This window comes from Mytilus trossulus, chromosome 3 (assembly GCF_036588685.1).
Source record: "Mytilus trossulus isolate FHL-02 chromosome 3, PNRI_Mtr1.1.1.hap1, whole genome shotgun sequence".
Lineage (NCBI taxonomy): Eukaryota > Metazoa > Mollusca > Bivalvia > Mytilida > Mytilidae > Mytilus > Mytilus trossulus.
In genome coordinates this window covers 9,778,949-9,803,345 of record NC_086375.1, presented here as the reverse complement: position 1 = coordinate 9,803,345, position 24,397 = coordinate 9,778,949, and the positions used below count along the sequence as shown (strand labels likewise).

The following is a 24,397-nucleotide window of genomic DNA, read 5'->3' as shown; positions in this document are numbered from 1 at the left end:
AAAATATAATGTGAATAAAAACATATAAATGCAGTTTACCTGTTTGACTTTATAGAATTATTGATTATAATATTTTAAACATGCATTTTTTGTGGTGCAATGTACAAAAAATGAATGTAACTTAGCGTTCATTCATTACATGGACTAGATATCAACAAACATGTTTATATAATGAATGACTGTTTTGATTTTTCAGAAGAAGAGGTAAGACTTTTGTATTTCTATTGAACAGTTCAAGGTAGTATAAGCTTATGGTAGTAAATTAAGTTCACCTATAATAATTTGACTGATACAAAGTTATTTTAAATAATACATGTAATATAATCACTGACATGAAAATTAGAAAAGGGTTTATTAAATGAAAATAAAATTTATTGGAATTAGTCAAAGTAAAAATATATATAGTGATACCACCTATTAAGCTTGTCAGGTTATCCTCTTGGTTGTGTTTTTTCACTAATAGGATTTTTTGTTGTTTGAGCAGACAATGATTCCTATTTCTGATGCATTATATAGTCGAATTTATAATTAGATTTACAATAATCAAGTGCAAAAATTGTCTGATCAATCAATATTAAATCCAGAATTTCAGAAAAAAATAAATAAAGGCCCAATCCTAACCTCATATTAAAGATCCTTCCACCTGTCTATGGTGTACAGAAATGAACGAAAAATCAGCAACTTTCTCAAAAACATATTGTGATGAACAAGTCAAACATGAAAATAACATCTATGCATGTATATATCATAAAATTAGTCTTCTGTGCACGATTTTATCATTTTTTACCCAAAGATATCATATAATCATAAATTCCTGGAAGCAAGCAATTTAAAATAAAATAAAGTTCTTCTGAAAGTGGACAAATTAAAGAGTTTTCTTCAGGAAAAAGTTTATGTACATAAGATTTATAATGAAAACTATCCATTAAGTCTACCAATCATATGCATCATTTTTTTTCAATTTGAGGTTTCAAATGACTTTAAATTTGTGAATACAGGAAGACGATGAGGACGAGGATGATGGTGAAGATGATTTACAACAAAAGGTAGCTCTTCAGCAGCAGTTACTAGAGTCACAGAATAAACAGTCGTCAGAACAGGAAATGATGGAGAGGGTCAGACATCAACAACAACTTATAGAAGCTGAGAGATCACAGAAACAAATGATGGAACAACAACAGGTAAGTCAGGGCAATAACAGAGTGAGAGGGTCAGACATCAACAACAACTTATAGAGGCTGAGAGATCACAGAAACAAATGATGGAACAACAACAGGTTAGTCAGGGCAATAACAGGGTGAGGTCACTGTGGTCAGACATCAACAACAACTTATAGAGGCTGAGAGATCACAGAAACAAATGATGGAACAACAACAGGTACGTCAGGACAATAACAGGGTGAGAGGGTCAGACATCAACAACAGCTTATAGAGGCTGAGAGATCACAGAAACAAATGATGAAACAACAACAGGTAAGTCAGGGTAATAACAGAGTGAGAGGGTCAGACATCAACAACAACTAATAGAGGCTGAGAGATCACAGAAACAAATGATGGAACAACAACAGGTAAGTCAGAACAATAACAGAGAGAGGTCACTGTGGTAAGAGGGTCAGACATCAACAACAACTTATAGAGGCTGAGAGATCACAGAAACAAATGATGGAACAACAACAGGTAAGTCAGGACAATAACAGGGTAAGGTCACTGAGGTAAGAGGGTCAGACATCAACAACAACTTATAGAGGCTGAGAGATCACAGAAACAGATGATGGAACAACAACAGGTAAGTCAGGACAATAACAGGGTAAGGTCACTGAGGTAAGAGGGTCAGACATCAACAACAACTTATAGAGGCTGAGAGATCACAGAAACAAATGATGGAACAACAACAGGTTAGTCAGGGCAATAACAGGGTGAGGTCACTGTGGTCAGACATCAACAACAACTTATAGAGGCTGAGAGATCACAGAAACAAATGATGGAACAACAACAGGTACGTCAGGACAATAACAGGGTGAGAGGGTCAGACATCAACAACAGCTTATAGAGGCTGAGAGATCACAGAAACAAATGATGAAACAACAACAGGTAAGTCAGGGTAATAACAGAGTGAGAGGGTCAGACATCAACAACAACTAATAGAGGCTGAGAGATCACAGAAACAAATGATGGAACAACAACAGGTAAGTCAGAACAATAACAGAGAGAGGTCACTGTGGTAAGAGGGTCAGACATCAACAACAACTTATAGAGGCTGAGAGATCACAGAAACAAATGATGGAACAACAACAGGTAAGTCAGGACAATAACAGGGTAAGGTCACTGAGGTAAGAGGGTCAGACATCAACAACAACTTATAGAGGCTGAGAGATCACAGAAACAGATGATGGAACAACAACAGGTAAGTCAGGACAATAACAGGGTAAGGTCACTGAGGTAAGAGGGTCAGACATCAACAACAACTTATAGAGGCTGAGAGATCACAGAAACAAATGATGGAACAACAGGTAGGTCAGGGCCCAGGGTGAGGTCACTGTGGTACTTACCTGGTAAAAAACCAAAACAAATACTGTATAGTGGGTTATTTTCTTGGGTTTAAAATTTCGTATTTTCATTGAATAAGGTATAGGAAATATTTTTGCAGATTCAAAACTTTTATCAATACCTTTGCATGTGCAATTTTTGAATTGGCATAATTTAATTTGTCGATTTTGTTCTATTTTTGAAAAATAAGCAAAAATTTACACCCTGTGGAAATAACCTGCAATAGGGTAATAGATGTTAAACTGGCAAAACACAAACATGAATATTTGATTTCGTTGATTCGTCGATCAGCATACTAATCTATAGAAAGTTTGAACATTGTTGAATATTTAAATTCGTTGTGAAATCTAAATAAGATAGTGTATGAGTCACAATGGCATAAAATTTAACAACTACAGGTCAAAGTACAGCCCTCACCATAGAGTCTTGGCTCACACGAAACAGCAAGCTCTAAAGGGCCCCAAAATGACTAGTGTAAAACAATTTAAACAGGGAAAACAAATTGTCTAATCTATATAAAACACCTATGAACCACACTAACAAACGTCAACCACAGTACAACATTACATGGGACTTAAAACTCTATTCATGAAAGAGACAAAAATTGATATCCCACAAATAATGATGGATCAACAGTACATCATTTGTATCTGTTTCCTCTGTATTCTATTTATCTGTATTATTGAAGTAGTTTATCCATAGTCAGAAGTTGACTGAAAATTTTATTTTCCAGCTACTTCAACAACAACAGGCTGCAATGAATCAAGTAGAGAATGAAAGGAGAATGAAAGAAGCTGAGTTACTAAGGAACCAACAGATTGCAATGATGGAGGCACAGAAAGAAGAACAGAAAAGAATACAGGAAGAGCAAATGAGACAGCAGCAAGCTCCACCAGGTAGGTTCATATAGGGAAACAGAAAATACAATGGGAAGAACAAATGAGTCAGCAGCAAGCTCCACCAGGTAGGTTCGAAGAGGGAAACAAAAAAGATCATTGGAAGAGGGATGTTCAAAAAGGGAATCAAGAAGAGAAAATGAGACTTCACTAAGATCCTCCAGGTAGGATCAAAGAGGAAAAACAAAACAAAAAAAAAAAAAAAAGATAAGGGAAAAATATTAAGATATGAAATAGAAAGTTAGTAAAACAGGCCCTTAAACATTTGATGATAGAAATGTAGATGTACAGGAAAAACAAATGAGACAACACTAATCTTCACCAAAAAACAGAAAACCATGAAAACTAGACATCTGGCTCCAATTCTTGGTTTAAAAATAAAATTTCAGTGATGATTATAAAAAGTAGGACTATCTTCCACATCTATAAACTTCTGAAATGATTTTTTGTTATACATTTAATTGATTTTATATCTTTTAACCATATTCTGTGTAAAATAGTTATTTGTACTAAGTGTACAAATTTTTCTTAGATTACATTGTTCATTAAAACAACAATGGAGTAGGTCCAGTAAGACCCCTTTTTGGCCCCAAAATATAGCAGTTTTAGAAAATTGTTAAAATGTATACTTTTAGTTATTTATTGGACAGTAGAATGCTTCTGCTACATAAATATGGGCTGTGTTTGACAATACGATATACATATATCGAGTACTAGCACCATTAAGTCATGCTAAGTTACTGAGATCTTCACAATTCTAGCATTTTGGTTAAATTTTAGACGGTTTCCGTGTAAAACGAAAGTGGCCGCATTCGTGTTCATCCAAAATATTTTAATGTAAGTTGTATTTAATGATAATACATAACATATTTAAAGGTTGAGGATGAACACGGATGCGGCCACTTTCATTTTTGACAAAAAACATCTTAAAAGTGACATTTTTCAGCATATTTAGTAGATTTTTCATATTTCAGCTTGAATCGGAGCATTTTTAATGACTAAATTAGTTAAAATCTTTCACATAAATTAATTGAATGAAATAAAATAGACACTTAAGTTTTTAAAAAGTGGTCAACTTCTTTCGTCAGATGAACCTGAAATTTGAGGCCAAAATCGGTCCTTACCTGACCTTCTCCTTTGTGTACCTAATAATAATCATGTGTATTCTTTACATATCTTATTTTCGATATTCTGAAACAATGAGTTTAAAATTCAAGTAACAAGAATTACTTTTGTTATTTCAAGGACATAAAATATTGCACTCCTTCTTTTATATTTTGTTTCATGAAATCAAAGACAATAAAAAGTTTATTCCAATATTTGTATTTTATTTTATTTTCAGTTCCTAGGCCACCACCAGTTGGGCCTCCAGCTTCAGGACCACCCCAACAACCACCACCTAGTTTGATGGCACAGTCAATTAGACCTCCAGTATCTAACACTGGGCCACAACCATTAATGCAATCTGTAGGAGGACCTCCACCTTTGATGCAGTCTGGGGGAGGTCCCCCAATTTTGATGCAGTCTGGACCAGACCCTACATCAATTCCATCTTTAATGCAGACCCCGCCTGGTCCTCCAATTCCATCTTTGATGCAGTCTGGCATGCCTCCACATATGCAACCCAGTGGAGGACCACCTTCTGGTCCCCCATTCATGCCTCCTGGTGGTGGACCACCATCAATTCCTCCATTAATGCAACAGGCTCCTCATCCACAGATGTCAGAAGGTCCACCTAGACCACCTATGCAACAGCCCGTTGGTGGTCCAAGAGGTCCTCCACCTGTTACAATGTCACAGCCACAGAGACCACAGGGTCCTCCACCAAATCAGTTTCCACCACAGATGGGACCACAGGGTGTTGGACCTCCACCAAGACCACAAAATATGCCACCAAGACCACAACAGCCCCAACAGATGGGTCCAGGACAACCAGGGCCACCAATGATAAGACCACCACAAGGACCACCTCAGTCATTAATGGGTGGACCACCAGGCTCAGGTCCAGGTGGAAGACCTCCTGGTCCACCAACAAGTGTTCAAATGAATCGTCCTCCGGGACCACCATCTGGTGGAATGAGTCGACCCCCAGGACCACCAACAAATGTTTCAATGAGTCGTCAGCCAGGCCCACCAGGTCAGCCAATGGAGAAACTACCCCCTCCAAAGGTAAGTTCCATATAATACCTCAAACATCTGAATTTCACATTATATAGATTTTATGCACTCTACCAGATGTGCTGGAGTTATTTATATGGATTTCCTAACATAGTCCAGGTGTTGCTAGATGTAAAATAAATGGTTGATCATGTCTTGATACTATCAACCTCTAAAACTGTTTATCAAGTCCTTTTTAAATCAATAACAGGTTTTCCCCAGAAATTTAAGGTTAAAAATGTAGAACCCTTATACTCAAATTCTCAAACTTTGATATTGACAAACTGAAGACAAAATTGTTATTTCTTTTGCTGTTCAGGATGTTATGGGCCTTGATTGATTGATTTATTGGGGTTGTATGTTGTTTCTATTTGTTAACTTGAGAACTGTACAACAATATTGTTTCTGGATATTTGAATATTAAAGGAGAGTAAATTATTAAATTCTTCACCATCGCAAAGACTTACAAGTTATCAAAAAATAGACTTGAAATTTTTTTGAGTTCTTCAGAATGTAAAAAATTGAAAAAAATCTTTAAATCTCTGTCTTGAAGGTCAGAGTAGAAGTTCGAAAGCATTTTTTTTTATTATAGCCATCTCATTCTGTCTTTTTGACATTGAAATAAAAAGGAAAAATTGGATATGCATTTCAGTTTGAACCACCAGAAGAGGAGAAACAAAAAGAAGTCAAATTACCACAAGCTTTGGAGAAGATCTTAGCTTTTAAAGACGCCAGAGCCCAAGAAGTGGGCGTGTCTGTAGAAGAAATTGAGGAAATGAATAAACCGAAAGGTAAGTGTAATCTAAAAAAGTGGGGAAATGAAGTTATGATGCAGATTGATGTTAGAGTGATTTTCAGCTTATAAGTCTTTTCTTCATAAAAGATACTTAGTATTTACCCAATCTAGCAAGTATGTTTTGTAAAGAAATTTAGAATTATTAACAAAAGAAAATAATTTAATTTTGGATGCGTTAAAGCTTCTGCTGATTGGCCGACAGTGTTTTGTCTATTAGGACATAGACAGAATTTTGTCATGCGACCGTGACGTCATCAACATTTTTTCATGGTTTGGCTTTAGAATTAAATTATAAGGAATGACTATTATTTTTATGTCTATTCAAAATAACACAAAAATGTGGTTCACACTTAACACGCTACACAGATTATTCAGTGTGCACCACATTTTTTATATTATTTCTTCATAAGTCATTTGTCAAAATATATTTAAAGTTGTAATAGACATACAATATTTTTTACAGTTAAGGAAGAAGAAGAAGAAATAGATGAAGATATTGGATATGAAACATATGATAAAGATGAAGATGAAGAGACTGAAAAACCTGATGCAAGTAAAGAGGTAAGTTAAACAGTTATCTCCCTTTCCATCTAGAATTCTATTTTACCCATCATGCCATAGACAATTTTCAAATTCATTCACTTCACCAAACATTTTCTATGTCACAAGGCTTATGTTATTACATCACAATAAGAATCTCAGGTCAAACGGGAAACTCTAATTCTGTTTTGAACTGATGTCTTGAAACAAAGAGCTATAACAACTAAACATTATTACATCACAATGTTTTTTGTAAATTTTAAGATAATGAAGGAAAAATTGATTTTTGAATGGAAGACCTGTATATTGGTAAAATCTATGAAGTTAAAAGGACAGACAGACCCTTCTATAAACTATGTTTCTCTGTACAGCTTCTTATTTGTAGGTAGATGGACATTTGATTAAGTGCAAAATTTTGATACCCAGAGAAAATACAAATTACTTTACAGTTTGAGACAATTAAAATACACAAGCCATACAATTGTTTTTATTGAATAAAAGTAATTAATTATTACTTTCTTTGTTTTATGTAGTCAAAGAATAGAAGGAAGAAAAAGAAGAAGAAGAAGTCCAAAAAGAACAGACTGATGCAACAACAGCTGCCACCCAAACCGAAAGAGACAACTCCAGAGGAAACTGTTAATGTAGAGTAAGTTTAATGTTAATGTAGAGTAAGTTAACTGTTAATGTAGAGTAAGTTTAATGTTAATGTAGAGTAAGTTAACTGTTAATGAAGAGTAAGTTTAATGTTAATGTATAGTGAGTTTACTGATTATGTATATTAAGTCTTCTGTTAATGTATGGTAAGTTTATTGTTAATGTAGAGTAAGCTTACTGTTAATGTAGAGTAAGTTTAATGTTAACGTAGAGTAACTCTGTTTACTGTTTATGTAGAGAAAGTTTACTGTTAATGTAGAGTAAGCTAAATGTTAATGTAGAGTAAGTTAATTGTTAATATAGAGTAAGTTTACTGTTAATGTAGAGTAAGTTAAATGTAAATGTAGAGTAAGTTTACTGTTAATGTAGAGTAAGTTTAATGTTAATGTAGAGTAAGTTTAATGTTAATGTAGAGTAAGTTAACTGTAAATTCAAATGTTTTTGGAATTATATTAAAATGTCAAGGTTTTTTTCTGAGCTAAGTTAAAATGACTGTTTCTGCCTTGGCATAACAAGTCATTTATATAATTTAATGAACTTGTCTGGAATATATGACTTTTTAGGAAGACCTGTTCAATATTATGACATAATTTTATATGTTTTATAAGTGGAAAACCATATTTTTAAGTTTTCAAGGATAATCTGAGATTTACCAATTCTCTGATAATTTTATTTGAGAATTTGTGGTATAAAAAAAAGTAAGTCAGGAACATATCTCATTTTCTTCATTGGTTCTGGTGATTAATATATAAGTGATTTATTGCTTTTTGTTTCTTTGTTATTTTTATATATAATCTTTTTTTTTGTGTATTCATGATATTTTTTTTTTACAGATATGTACAGGAACAGTTAGAGCTGGATCCTTCTGATCCTAATTACTACACATTTGCCAAGATATTTGAAGCTTTTAAGGTACGATATATTGTCAGTTTCTAAAGTATGTTGTATATCTTTTAGTCCTCATTCATTAAAAGAACTTTGTTATCACATTTTCTTTTGTTTTTGAAGTGCAGCTTATATATAATTCTGAACTAGCCATTTTCTACAAAAAAGCATGTAGCAGTTGTATGCTATTCAACAACAAACTTTTAGAAATACAAAAAATGCACATGTTAGAGCTCACTGTGCATGTTATTGAAAAATATTTAAAGATACAAAATATATTTAATTCTACAAAGTGTGATAGGCTTTATCTTTATATTTTCTACTCCTCTTCATTACATGTATTATTTTCATGACAATACAAAATAAAAACCAATAATCAAAGGACATCAATACAAAATTTCTTAATTATTATTTTATAGATATCAGAAGCTGAAAAGCCAAAAGAAAAAGTTTTAGAAGAAAAAAAAGAAGCAGAGAAGAAGCCTGAGGAGGTCAAGCCCAGAGGAATGTTTGAGGAGGAGGATGATGATGATGATGAGAGAATGGAAACAGATGTAAGAAGGAAAATAAACAAGTGAATCATAACTTGAGGGGAGCATGCATAGATGCCAACCATTACGTTTTTTCTGTAGTTTTTCCGATTTTGCGATACAAACTACGCTATTACGGTCAAAGGCCAATAGTTACGGATTCCCAATCATCGGCGTTCAATTTCTTAAAACGCGGATTTTTATCTTTACTTTTCCTTCTTGGTCCGGTATTTAGAAAACGCCAATGTGATGCTTCCGGTTTCTTGGGAGTTATCAACCTATTGTTGGGAACTAACTGACTTGCATTTAATGAAGTAGCTTCCCCTTTCTCTATTTCTCCTTGACAAAACGAAAATATATGAGTCGAGAACATCTGAACAGTTACTGAATGGAATACATATTGAGACAACATGTTGAACAACAAATCTTAGTGCACATCATTTTGCAACCACTTGTCAGTAATTTTTATTGGTAAATGCAAGTTTATGAACGATTACTGAACACTTTTAAAAAATACGGAAATTTGATAGTTTCTTACTGATTGTGTCAAAAGGGGTTGGCATCTATGAGCATGTTATAGATACAATGATAATTTTTCATTAGAAAAGATAAACCACATATAAAAAAGAAGATGTGGTATGATTGTCAATGAGACAACGGTCTACAAGAGACCAAAATGACACATACATTAACAGCTATAGGTCACCGTAAGGCCTTCAACAATGAGCAAAGCCACATGTTCACCTTTCAAATTTCATTTATTTTTCCAATGACAAAATTGAGGTCAAGTTTGTTAATTTCCACTTATGCTGGTGAGGAGTTATGGCTCTTTAAAAACAATCATACTTTTGATTTTAAGTTATATCTGATTATCTATTGATTTGACAAATGATTTTCATTAGATTTTTACCCCTCATTTGTCAGAATTTCTTAAGGCAGCAAATCAAGGAGCAGTATGGCTTTATCCTAAATTTTCTCATTTCATTTCAAAAGTAAAATAAAAAAATCTTAGAACCTTAGAAAGTCAAGTCCAGATACTAACCAAATATTTTTTAGAAATTTAATATTAAAAAAGTCAGATTTCACTATCATATTTTTGTGATGTAGCAGAAGAAAATTGATATTTCATGTCCATTTTGATTGAAAAGAAGCAGGAATAACCTGTGTATTAATATCTATCAGAAAGGTAATAGGTAGAATTTAGTAGGTAACCTTAAACTACTTCAACTTGACCTCCAATGTTGTAATACTACAATTAACATTTTAATTAAAGGACAAAAAAGATGATCATCCAAAAATGTCAAAGAAAAAGTTAAAGAAGATGACAAGATTATCTGTGGCCCAGTTAAAACAACTTGTCGGTAGACCTGACGTAGTAGAAATGCATGACGTTACGGCACAAGATCCTCGATTGTTGGTATGTCTGAAGGCCACAAGGAACACAGTACCTGTACCAAGACATTGGTGTTTTAAAAGGAAATATTTACAAGGAAAGCGTGGTATAGAGAAGCCCCCATTTGAACTTCCAGATTTTATCAAAGCTACAGGAATCATGGAGATGAGAGAAGCTTTACAAGAAAAGGTAATTTAGTAGCAATATACATTATCTAGTACTTACACATCCCTTTACTGGGAAATCTTATTAACAGATTGATCTCTACTATTTGTTGCAATACAGATAATTCCTTTAGGGCTATTCCATTTAAACATAGCTCATACCCACGGACAGCAAAGAAAAAAAATCTATCCATGGCTGTTGTCTGAAATAAATTGCTTCTATCCAGGTGTGTGTATTAATAAAAAATGCATCTCTACATGGATATTGTTAGCTTAAGGTAGATCACCATTATATATTTTTTGAGACAGAATTTTTTTATAATTTGCAAAAATGAAGTTTTTACTATGCTCTTTTTAAAAATTTAATAAAAAGTATGGGTCACCGTGCTATTTTTCAAGCAATGAGTCGTTGAAAATTGCCAAAATTTGGTTAGTTTTTACATGAAAAAACACGTTAGTGTGCATAAAAAAAATTCTATGAGATAGAATTTTGAATTAAATTGTGAGAAGAAAGGTTTCATAATATATTTTAAGAAAATAAAAAGAAAACATGGTGTCACCGAACTTGTTTTCTTGCTACAAGTGAAAATAAAAAAAATCCCTATTAGTCCAGTATAAATTTGTACCAAAAGAGTTATCTCCCCTTAAATGGCTCATTTGAAAACAAATGATTTTTAAACCAAAACAAAGGATATTTGTTAAATATTTTAATACTGATTAAAAGTTCAAGTTATGAATATTTATTATCAAACCTCAGTGTGCTTGCCAGGGGTGGACCAGGATCTCTTTTTACAAATGAGTGCCCCCACCCCTCCACTATTTTTTTCAATTTAGCCCATTTTCCCTATTTTTAGCCCTAGAAGCCATCAGCCTTCCATTGCCCCCAACATCAAATCATTGATCCATCCCTGATTGCAACCAGGGGTATGTGATTTTAACAAACAACTCAATTAAATCCAATCATGATGTGCAAACAGTTGCATTAATTCATTGAACAAGTGATAACAAAAATATACAGGTATATTTAATTGAAGTCTGGAGCTGGCATGTCAGTTAACTGCTAGTAGTCTGTTGTTATTTATGTATTATTGTCATTTTGTTTATTTTCTTTGGTTACATCTTCTGACATCAGACTCGGACTTCTCTTGAACTGAATTTTAATGTGCGTATTGTTATGTGTTTACTTTTCTACATTGTTTAGAGGTATAGGGGAGGATTGAGATCTCACAAACATGTTTAACCCCGCCACATTTTTGCGCCTGTCCCAAGTCAGGAGCCTCTGGTCTTTGTTAGTCTTGTATTATTTTCATTTTAGTTTCTTGTGTACAATTTGGAAATTAGTATGGCGTTCATTATCACTGAACTAGTATATATTTGTTTAGGGGCCAGCTGAAGGACGCCTCCGGGTGCGGGAATTTCTCGCTACATTGAAGACCTGTTGGTGACCTTCTGCTGTTGTTTTTTTTATTTGGTCGGGTTGTTGTCTCTTTGACACATTCCCCATTTCCATTCTCAATTTTATACATGGAGTATTTGAACAGAATACTTTGTATTGCCTTACAAAAAAATGACAAATTAATTTTACAAAATGTAGTTTAAGATGTCAGCAATATTCTGTCGTTAGAATTGAAAATAATTTATGTTTCGCTTCTTCCCATAAATTGGATCTTGAAACTTTTTCTTCCTCTGAAAAAAATAATAATATAGTGAAACCTTGACTTTCACACAATTCGGACAGTGTATTATGCCATTCCACATCCCAGAAACATAGGTACATACAGTATATATAACAAAACAACATGATATACCCAGCAAAAGGTTTCTGACAGTGATTGTTGTAAAAAAAAACTTTCTCATCTCAAAATTAAATTAATTTTGATAACCTCCAATTTTGCCTTTACAAAAAAAAATTAAGAATTTTAAATTTGCTTCTGTTGGTGGTAGTAAATTATAAAGAAAAAAATTGCTTCTGTAGGCGGTGTCTGCATGTAAAAAAACCCACTTCTATTGGTGGTGGTGGAACAGAAAAAAACACTTCTCTACCATTGCCGAACTTGAAAAATATCACTTCTATGGGGGGTACCTTGAAATTTCAGGTGCCTTCCTTGGGGTTGAGCTATGTTTAAATGGAATAGCCCTTAAAAGAATACAACAGTTTTACACTTCTTTATTTAGTTTGAAGATATTTATTTATAGTGGATTGGGAAACAAGTTTTGCAACTTATATTAATCCCTTTCCACTTTGCGGGTGCGAGTGCTGCCTTGTAGTGATATTAGCCTACTCTTTTTTCGAAATCTACAAGGGTGTCTTTAACGTGCAAGAAATTTGGCTCTCTCTTAACACGGGTCAGCCATTTATCATCCCCCTCCGACGGACTATCATCGTTTCCTCAAGACCATACTCGCAAATGGTGCCATTGGAGAGCCGAAAATGAGTTCCTGAAATTTTCATCCCGAACGGGAATCAAACCAGGAACCTTTGTGTTTATATCTGATGCACTAACCACTACACCACGGCTCTCTTTATTTATGTCATTGGTATTTTATTCAATCTTACAGATCAAACACATACACATGAAATCAGAAAGAATATGTGTCACTCAATTCTTCAAGTTCTAGTAATTAACTAGTCTTTGATTTTCTTTGTTGAATCCATTCATAAATTCTGTAAACCCTTTACAATTTAAAACCACGCCATTGGTGGTGGATATTACATGTCTATGGGTTTCCTACACTGTGGAGAGTTAAAAAAAATTAAAACATTAATGAATTGGGAAATCTATTTTTCTGAATCCTGTATTGAGTTCCCAAGTGGTTGGCTTGTAATAGCTTGATAAAATGTTGTAATGAAAGTCATGAATTCATTATTCATCTTATTTTTTAGGAAGACCAAAAGACACTAAAATCTAAGATGAGGGAAAAGATTCGACCAAAGATGGGAAAAATTGATATTGATTATCAAAAATTACACGATGCTTTCTTCAGGTGGCAGACTAAACCTAAAATGACAATACATGGGGATTTATATTATGAGGTAAGTATTATTATTAGATTATTTGTGATAAAACAATGATGCTGTCCTATCAAACCTACTGGTATGACATGTTCCAAATAAGTTAGTCAAATATGACAACTAGTTTGCCCTTCAACATTGTGGGCAAGGATAATAACTCACTCAAAAAGTAAAATCACAAAAATTACTCTGAGGAAAATTCCAAAGGAAAGTCTATCAAAAGGAACAACCCAAACACATCAAACAAAGTATATATCACATGTTTCAAATTACATCATATTGAAAACTATCTATTCTATATACGCCGTAGGGAACAACATAATTTCAAGTCAGATTTTTCATTCATGTTTATCATTCTGTTAGCTTTGCTGAATTCCTAAAGCCTTTACTATGTATTTAATGTTTCCATAACATATTCATTCATTTTTTGTAGGGAAAAGAGTTTGAAACTCGATTAAAAGAAAAGAAACCTGGAAATTTATCAGATGAATTACGAACAGCATTAGGAATGCCAATTGGACATGTGAGTACAATTATTAGTTTAGATATCCTACATTTATGTTGAACAGTTTGAGAAATATATTTAGAAGTATGTTTTTTTCAATCAAAGTTACTATACATGAAATTTGTAGTATGCTACAGTTTAAAATGAATGCACAATAATACTGAATTTTAATGTGCGTATTGTTATACGTTTACTTTTCTTCATTGGTTAGATGTATAGGGGGAGGGTTGAGATCTCACAAACATGTTTAACCCCGCCGCATTTTTGCGCCTGTCCCAAGTCAGGAGCCTCTGGTCTTTGTTAGTCTTGTATTATTTTAATTTTTGTTTCTTGTGTACAATTTGGAAATTAGTATGGCGTTCATTATCACTGAACTAGTATATATTTGTTTAGGGGCCAGCTGAAGGACGCCTCCGGATCTCACAAACATGTTGAATTTTCTTGCTACATTGAAGACCTGTTGGTGACCTTCTGCTGTTGTTTTTATACGACCGCAAATTTTGAAAAAATTTTCGTCGTATATTGCTATCACGTTGGCGTCGTCGTCGTCGTCGTCGTCGTCGTCGTCCGAATACTTTTAGTTTTCGCACTCTAACTTTAGTAAAAGTGAATAGAAATCTATGAAATTTTAACACAAGGTTTATGACCATAAAAGGAAGGCTGGTATTGATTTTGGGAGTTTTGGTCCCAACATTTTAGGAATTAGAGGCCAAAAAGGGCCCAAATAAGCATTTTCTTGGTTTTCGCACTATAACTTTAGTTTAAGTTAATAGAAATCTATGAAATTTTGACACAAGGTTTATGACCACAAAAGAAAGGTTGGGATTGATTTTGGGAGTTTTGGTTTCAACAGTTTAGGAATTAGGGGCCAAAAAAGGGCCCAAATAAGCATTATTCTTGGTTTTCGCACAATAACTTTAGTTAAAGTAAATAGAAATCAATGAAATTTAAACACAATGTTTATGACCACAAGAGGAATGTTGGTATTGATTTTGGGAGTTTTGGTCCCAACAGTTAAGGAAAAAGGGGCCCAAAGGGTCCAAAATTAAACTTTGTTTGATTTCATCAAAATTGAATAATTGGGGTTCTTTAATATGCCGAATCTAACTGTGTATGTAGGTTCTTAATTTTTGGTCCCGTTTTCAAATTGGTCTATATTAAGGTCCAAAGGGTCCAAAATTAAACTTAGTTTGATTTTAACAAAAATTGAAACCTTGGGGTTCTTTGATATGCTGAATCTAAAAATGTACTTAGATTTTTGATTATTGGCCCAGTTTTCAAGTTGGCCCAAATCGAGGTCCAAAATTAAACATTGTTTGATTTCATCAAAAATTGAATAATTGGGGTTCTTTGATATGCCAAATCTAACTGTGTATGTAGATTCTTAATTTTTGGTCCAGTTTTAAAATTGGTCTAAATTAAAGTGCAAAGGGTCCAAAATTAAACTAAGTTTGATTTTAACAAAAATTAAATTCTTGGGCCTCTTTGATATGCTGAATCTAAACATGTACTTAGATTTTTGATTATGGGCCCAGTTTTCAAGTTGGTCCAAATCAGGATCTAAAATTATTATATTAAGTATTGTGCAATAGCAAGTCTTTTCAATTGCACAGTATTGTGCAATGGCAAGAAATATCAAATTTCACAATATTGTGAAATTGCAAATTTTTTTTTAATTAAGAGTTATCTTTCTTTGTCCAGTATAGTAAGCAAGAAATATCTGCAAGAATTTTTTTTAATTGAAGTTATCTTTCTTTGTCCAGAATCAACTTAAATCTTTGTTATATACAATATACAATGTATATTCACTTTTTACTACCAACTGATAAATTTAAATAATCTTTACCATTCAGTGATAACAAGCAGTTTTTTTACATCTTAATATTTTATGATGTATTTAAATGAGTAGTAATTGTTGCAAACTCCATTAGAATATTTTAATTGAAATTAGTTTTGGAATAAGGGAAAGGGGGATGTGATTAAAAAATTGGGTTCAATTTTTATACGACCGCAAATTTTGAAAAAATTTTCGTCGTATATTGCTATCACGTTGGCGTCGTCCTCGTCGTCGTCGTCGTCGTCTGAATACTTTTAGTTTTCGCACTCTAACTTTAGTAAAAGTGAATATAAATCTATAAAATTTTATAACAAGGTTTATGACCACAAAAGGAAGGTTGGTATTGATTTTGGGAGTTTTGGTCCCAACATTTTAGGAATTAGGGGCCAAAAAGGGCCCAAATAAGCATTTTCTTGGTTTTCGCACTATAACTTTAGTTTAAGTTAATAGAAATCTATGAAATTTTGACACAAGGTTTATGACCACAAAAGAAAGGTTGGGATTGATTTTGGGAGTTTTGGTTTCAACAGTGTAGGAATTAGGGGCCAAAAAAGGGCCCAAATAAGCATTACTCTTGGTTTTCATACAATAACTTTAGTTTAAGTAAATAGAAAATAATGAAATTTAAACACAATGTTTATGACCACAAAAGGTAGGTTGGTATTGATTTTGGGGGATTTAGGTCCCAACAGTTTAGGAATTAGGGGCCAAAAAGGGACCCAAATAAGCATTTTTCTTGGTTTTCGCACCATAACTTTAGTATAAGTGAATAGAAATCTATGAAATTTAAACACAAGGTTTATGACCATAAAAGGAAGGTTGGTAATGATTTTGGGAGTTTTGGTCCCAACAGTTTAGGAATAAGGGGGGGGGGCCCAAAGGGTCCAAAATTAAACTTTGTTTGATTTCATCAAAATTGAATAATTGGGGTTCTTTGATATGCAGAATCTAACTGTGTATGTAGATTTTTAACTTTTGGTCCCGTTTTCAAATTGGTCTACATTAAGGTCCAAAGGGTCCAAAATTAAACTTCGTTTGATTTTGACAAAAAATTAATCGGTTGGGTTCTTTGATATGCTGAATCTAAAAATGTACTTAGATTCTTGATTATCAGCCCAGTTTTCAAGTTGGTCCAAATCGGGGTCCAAAATTAAACTTTGTTTGATTTCATCAAAAATTGAATAAATGGGGTTCTTTGATATGCCAAATCTAACTGTGTATGTAGATTCCTCATTTTTGGTCTTGTTTTCAAATTGGTCTACATTAAAGTCCAAAGGGTCCGAAATTAAACTTAGTTTGATTTTAACAAAAATTGAAATCTTAGGGTTCTTTGATATGCTGAATCCAAACATGTACTTAGATTTTTGATTATGGGCCCAGTTTTCAAGTTGGTCCAAATCAGGATCTAAAATTATTATATTAAGTTTTGTGCAATAGCAAGTCTTTTCAATTGCACAGTATTGCGCAATGGCAAGAAATATCTTATTGCAAAATATTGTGAAATAGCAATTTTGTTTTTAATTATTTAGTTATCTTTCTTTGTCCAGAATAGTAAGCAAGAAATATCTAATTGTAAGAATTTTTTTATTTGGAGTTATCTTTCTTTGTCCAGAATCAACTTAAATCTTTGTTATATATACAATATACAATGTATATTCACTTTTTATTACCAACTGATAATTAAAATAATCTTTACCATTCAGTGATAACAAGCAGTTTTTTTACATCTTAATATTTTATGATGTATTTAAATGAGTAGTAATTGTTGCAAACTCCATTAGAAATTTTAATTGAGATTAGTTTTGAAATAAGGGAAAGGGGGATGTGATTAAAAAAATTGGGTTCAATTTTCTCATTTGAAATTTCATAAATAAAAAGAAAATTTCTTCAAACATTTTTTTGAGAGGAATAATATTCAACAGCATAGTGAATTGCTCTAAGAGAAAACAAAAATTTTAATTTCATTAGAACACATTCATTCTGTGTCAGAAACCTATGCTGTGTCAACTATTTAATCACAATCCAAATTTAGAGCTGAATCCAGCTTGAATGTTATGTCCATACTTGCCCCAACCGTTCAGGGTTCAACCTCTGCGGTCGTATAAAGCTACGCCCTGCGGAGCATCTGGTTCTCATTTGAAATTTCATAAATAAAAAGAAAATTTCTTCAAACATTTTTTTGAGAGGATTAATATTCAACAGCATAGTGAATTGCTCTAAGAGAAAACAAAAATTTTAAGTTCATTTGAATACATTCATTCTGTGTCAGAAACCTATGCTGTGTCAACTATTTAATCACAATCCAAATTTAGAGCGGAATCCAGCTTGAATGTTGTGTCCATACTTGCCCCAACCGTTCAGGGTTCAACCTCTGCGGTCGTATAAAGCTACGCCCTGCGGAGCATCTGGTTTTATTTGGTCGGGTTGTTGTCTCTTTGACACATTCCCCATTTCCATTCTCAATTTTATGTTTGCTTCTAGTGATTTCAACATTTCATTAATATTTTGTATTTTCCTGCTAAGGGTTGGTTGTTTTCTTCGGGCACTCAAGACAGTCACAAAATAGCCAATAGTGGTAAAAGTGGCATTAAATACTAATATAATCAATATTATTTTTTGTATCTCCAAGGCTATGCTTTAAAAAAAAGTTCTGCTTATGGCGTATACATAATATATTTTTAGTTTACATTTAGTTAGATATTGATTCCTACCCCATACATTTAAAATAAAATGAGACACTTTATTTTCCTACTAAAAAGTTAAGAAAATATGTACCATGTCTAATCGTTATTTTCTGTTTAATTTTGATTTATATATAAAAAAAAATTATGTAAATTATAATATTAAATATTTATAGTAAACACACATATCTATCAATGATTTTAGAATTCTGAGAAGTTTCCACCTCCATGGTTGATAGCAATGCAGAGATATGGTCCTCCACCATCTTATCCTAACCTAAAAATACCTGGTCTTACGGCAGCTATTCCCGAGGTGAGTAAAAGTTTTCAGGCAATCATACCAGAATTCTTGTCCTTACTGTACCATACATATATTAGATGCAAGTTGAATTCCAGATCTTATCTGCAATTACATTTGACAGTTTCAGTAAAATGGCAATAAATTGTAATAAATTTTATTCTTTATAATTTTTTTTTTTAGAAAATTCAGTAGAAAAAAAATCTGTATCAGTATTAACATTCTTATCACATATTTTATGGTATTGATCATAAATAGTTATTTAAAGAAATCAAACCAATCCCTTACAAAATCAGTTTTAAAGGCAATATCAAGGGGAAAAATTAATAAGAAAGACAACCTCACATAAGGAGGGTCTATAAGGCGAAATTACTACATGTTAATACATACAATAACCTTTGCCTTTCTGAAAAGAAATTTACCTCCTGGTGAAAGAAATAGTATGTTTTATAAAATGAAATCATATTTTCTATGAGAGTGAACCTTTCTTGATGGCACTTTTGAAAATTGGACTATTTTTCACACTGGAGAATATGTTCCTAAGGATTTCAATTAATATTTTTTTTGTATTTTATAGGGGTGTTCATTTGGATACCATGCTGGAGGCTGGGGTAAACCTCCTGTAGATGAGAATGGTAAACCTTTATATGGTGATGTATTTGGAACTCAAAGTGCTGATTTCACGGTAAATAAGTTTATAACACAACACTGACATTGAACACTTGAAGCATAAACAGGTTATGGCATTTAAAAAATATAGATACAAATTTACTCACAATATGTAAGAAAATGACAGCAAATTAAACACTTATTGGTACAAAGACATTAAAACAAACTTGTTCATTAGTCAGTGAATATACATAATACATAATTTACAGATCATCTTGCTTGCTATGTTTGCTTGGATGAGTTTCAGTCTGTTTTACATATCCTAGGGTTGATTGGACAATAAAAATTGACATGCAATGGAGTTGTCCAATCAAAATCCAGAATATTGTAAACAGACTGAAACAGACTACCTACCTTTTGTTTACAAGGATCCAAACAAACATAGCCAGCAAGTTTATCAAAGGTTTGCCTTGCATGCTTTTATAGAAGAGCTGTAATGAATAAACTGTATACAATGTTAATAATATGATATATACAATTGTAGTTTGAACCTTCCTAAGAGCTTGTTAATCATGTTTATTTTATTATATACTTATATAGTGTCAGTCATGTTTCCTAAAACTATGCCATTAGTTGTGGACATTACCTGTCCATGGCCATCTTGATGTTCAACTGTACATCCATCAACATGTCACTGTTTATTGTTTGCTTTATGTCTAGTGGCAAATATTTCATTCATATTCAGGACAATTGTATTTCATGACCTAAACTGATATCTTTTTTTATGCTTCTAAAAATTTCTAGTTACCTTTTAAATAATAAAAATGACAAATCAATTTACTAATGAACTCAAAATCATGAAACATGCTGTTACTACTATACTGTTATGGACGCTGCTGTGTTCTAAGTCCTATGATTTCCTGCAAATTGGCATAACTGATTACCAAAAACAATATTTATATACAATATAAATAAAATTTGTAATACAGACTTGAACTGTTTTGCATGTAACATCTGCCTCATGTTCGTTGATTTAGTATCCACATGGGGGATTATATGTTTACATTTGTTGCAGGCTCCTGTAAAAGAAGAAGAAATAGATAAATCATTATGGGGTGAGCTGGAGGAAGAATCGTCATCAGAGGAGGAGTCATCAGAGGAAGAGGAGGAGCTTCCTGATGACACGGGTTTAATAACTCCTGGTCCGGAAGGGTAGGTTTTATAATTAGGTCCTATTATGTTTGAAAAGTTGTAAATTATTTGTTTTTAACCAGATTTTTGTGACAAAAATGTTGGTTATTGATTTGGGGATGTATGGCGTTGAGTGGGGTGGCTGGGTGGGCGACAGCCCAATGTTGTCCGTGCACTCATGATCTGTTCAACCAAAGCTCTTAAAATTTTAATATGTTGTTACTGATGACAAAATGCAGGTCAAGTTTAATAATGTAGATTTTGACTTTAACCGTTCAGGAGTTATGGTTCTTGAAAGATGGAAAAATGGTGTTTCCAGTCTTGTCCATGCATTTACTTATGAATTGTTCAACCAAAGCTTTTCAAATTTTAATATGTTGTTACTGATGACAAAATGGAGGTCAAGTCCAATAACGTTGATTTTGACTTCTACAATTTAGGAGTTATGGTTCTTGAAAGATTGAAAAATGGTGTTTCTATTCATGTTGTTGCATTTACTCATGAACCATTCAACGTAAGCTTTTCAAATTTTAATATGTTGATACTGATGACAAAATGGAGGTCAAATTTGATATTGACAATTTTCACTTTAACCGTTCATCAGTTATGGTTCTTGTGATATTGCCAGGACACAAATATAGGTTAATAAATCTAAATTGCTGTCGTTGTGACAGCCTCTTGTTTATACTTCATATAACTATTTCTGCACACCAGAAATGAAAAAAAGAAGGTTGATTTGAGTGTTAATTGTCATGCATTTGCTGTATCAACTACAAGAATATAGACAAAATATAAGTACATGACTAACTAAATGTACATATATTTTCAGATTAGTAACACCCAGTGGAATAACATCAGTACCTTTAGGTGTAGAAACCCCAGATATGATAGAACTGAGAAAGAAAAGGATAGAAGATGCTATGGACCAGGGAGGAGAAACTCCTGCTTTATATACTATACTGCCAGAGAAAAAACAACAAGTGGGTCAGGCCATGATGGGATCTAGTCATATATACGACATGACGGCGGTGAGTTATTCCTTTTTGCTCATGATCCCAACATATTAAGAGCAAACTGTATTCAATATTAAAGTAACATTGAGGAATAATATGGCATGATGGCAGTGAGTTACACACTTCCTGTGCATATTTATGTAAAACTGATTGTGACAGCATCCTTATCTGTTTTACTGTCTCAGTTGCAAGAGGTGCAGTAGAAATGAAATGACTTTATTTAATGTTAGCTTTTTTCTTTGTTTTTATTCAACAGACTGTTTAAATGCCACATGGAGCAACTAGCTAATTAAGAACTGCAGACGGTCATAATGTGAATTAAATTTTATTTGTGGAATACTTATTTTCATTGACATTGTTGGTAAAAGAAAACCATGTGTTTACTTGTTCAATGGAGTACAAATTTCATATAGACAGTCACATATGCATGTATACTGACTTTGGCAAATCCACAAAATCAAAATCGTTTTTTGTACTCACAAATTTAGGCGCACTCACAAATTTCCTGATAAACAATATATATATATAAAGCATTAACATAAAGATGTCAACAGCCTAAACTTCATATATGTCTGCTTTTGATAAAAACATATTATTGCCTGGAATTTAAAGGAATCAATTTTTGTTGATGAAAATATTTATTATTCAATTGATTTGATTCATATTCAAAACTATCATGAAATCAAAAACAAAGACAATGAATTACAATTTTGAATGTATTTGTAAAAAAGACCAATACACATCTTAAAGCAGGTATTTTGTGATGTAAAACATGAAATTTGAATATCACTTTTTATATAGGCTGCACCTGGTGCAAAGAAAACAGACAAGGTTTCTGCAGAGGGTATTGAAGTGGCCTTGAACCCTGAAGAATTAGACCTTGACTCAGCAGCCATGCAGGCTAAGTATGATGAGACAATGAGAGAACAGCAGTCTCAATTAGCAAAAGAAGATCTCAGTGATATGGTAGCAGAACATGCAGCTAAACAAAAGGTAATTTATACCCCACACACTTAAGTTTCTGTGGGGTTTTATAGGCCCATCTCTTTGATTGAGTCTTATTCAAACCACTACAAAACCTTAAATAATTTTGAAAGTGAGAAAAATCTGAATAGTAGTGACCATTTCTTATGAAAGGTGTTCGTAAAATCATATTTCTATTAATTCTTATTGTTTCATCCGCACCTTCATATATTTCTACTATTATGGCACTACCTTTAAACTTGAATTAAGATTTCCACATATCAAAACCTTGCACAAGTTTGATTTTCACTAAGTCCCAAAATGAGAAACAAGCTTTTCCTCATTATGTTGGGGGCATTTGGTTTATGAACTTGCTCACTAAATAATCTTGCAATTTTCATTAAAACATACATGATACCCAGGGGACATACTTTCAAAATGAGGTAACCACCTGTAGAGGCAAATTGAGAAATCCACTTGCAATTTTTACTATATTTAACGCCCAGCCAAAGTAGAGATTTCAAAGTGCCTTCCCTAGGTCATATGTATGTTTTTATGGAATAGCCTTCACTTATTTTATATTTTCTAACTGATATCTGTAGATTTTATAATGATGATTCATGTTAGTTTTACAGCTTTTCATCAAATTAAGGAAATATTTTTTTTTCTAAAATTAAGCTATGCTAAAAGGATGAGGTCTGAAAAGAACCATGATTAAAACTCTGAAAAGTGCAAAAAAATAAAAGAATTACTCCAACTTTCAAAATTAAACTTACAGTTTAATTGACAGATTAACAGGTCATTATAATCTTGAAACTTTGGTGCATAAAGGTCACTTGTGGTGTCCTTGTAAGTCATAAACATGTTGAAATTGACATTAACCTTAAATAAGAATTTTACACATAGTTTGTTTTTGACATAATAGATATGGAAAGATGTAGATATACAAAATTATATAATATTTCTTTTTAATAAAAGTATTAAACTTGTTTTATTTTCTTATTTCAGAAACGAAAGAAACAGCAAGACAGTGGGAAATCGTCCAAAAAATACAAAGAATTCAAATTTTAAAGACAATGTTTTTATATGTAATTTGTTGGACCTTAAATCATGTCATTTGTTTCATATTTTTTGTCGTCATAATTAAATCATGTATATACAGTAGTTGCTTTAAGATGTTTAATATTTGAAGGAACATTTGAAGAAAAAATGGACTATAAGTAGACATAGTATTTATCACATGAAAATAACAAATGGATTCAGGTTTATACAAGGCTTTCACTTCGATTGAATGATTGTATTAATAAAGGTGTATGAAGTCATCACCACAAAAAAAGACAACAACCCAAAAATAGCACAAGAAAGGCATCCATAATTCAAGATACCGTATAGCGGGTTATTTTTGCGGGTGTTAAATTTCACGATTTTCATTGAACAAGGTATACAAAATATTTTGGCGGTTATTATTTTGGCGGATTAAAAACTTTTATTAATACCTTTGTATGTACACCTTTAATTTGGTGGAATTTATTTTGGCGATTTAGTTCTGTCCACGAAAATAAGCGAAAATTTGCACCCCGCGAAAATAACCCGCTATACGGTAGTCTTCTGCAATAGATAATGAGTCAGGCTCTAAATCAACTGATGAATAAAAAAGTAGTTTCTCGTTTATAAACCTATTCAAAGACAAGAAACAAAGATTACCAAAGTCTTGAAAAGGCAT

At 32.7% G+C, this 24,397-nt stretch overlaps 1 protein-coding gene across 1 annotated transcript; it reads left to right on the top strand.

The window, feature by feature from the left end:
* Positions 1–171: 171 nt before the first annotated feature.
* On the top strand, positions 172–23,838 carry LOC134709949 (splicing factor 3B subunit 2-like). Its single transcript, XM_063570072.1, has 18 exons — positions 172–204; positions 999–1,181; positions 3,280–3,442; positions 4,785–5,611; positions 6,252–6,390; positions 6,859–6,956; positions 7,469–7,584; positions 8,426–8,504; positions 8,897–9,031; positions 10,281–10,589; positions 13,449–13,598; positions 14,011–14,100; positions 18,806–18,913; positions 19,476–19,583; positions 20,583–20,719; positions 21,528–21,726; positions 22,513–22,704; positions 23,683–23,838. The coding sequence occupies exons 1-18, from the start codon at positions 172–174 to the stop codon at positions 23,743–23,745; spliced, it is 3,129 nt and encodes a 1,042-aa protein (XP_063426142.1). The 3' UTR covers positions 23,746–23,838.
* The last annotated feature ends 559 nt before the right edge of the window (positions 23,839–24,397 follow it).

Excerpts from the sequence above, each read along its gene's own strand:
- LOC134709949 (XM_063570072.1), top strand. The coding sequence starts at position 172 with ATGAATGACTGTTTTGATTTTTCAGAAGAAGAG. Across the intron at positions 1,182-3,279 it reads AAATGATGGAACAACAACAG|CTACTTCAACAACAACAGGC; the intron begins GTAAGTCAGGGC and ends TTTATTTTCCAG. Across the intron at positions 6,957-7,468 it reads AACCTGATGCAAGTAAAGAG|TCAAAGAATAGAAGGAAGAA; the intron begins GTAAGTTAAACA and ends TGTTTTATGTAG.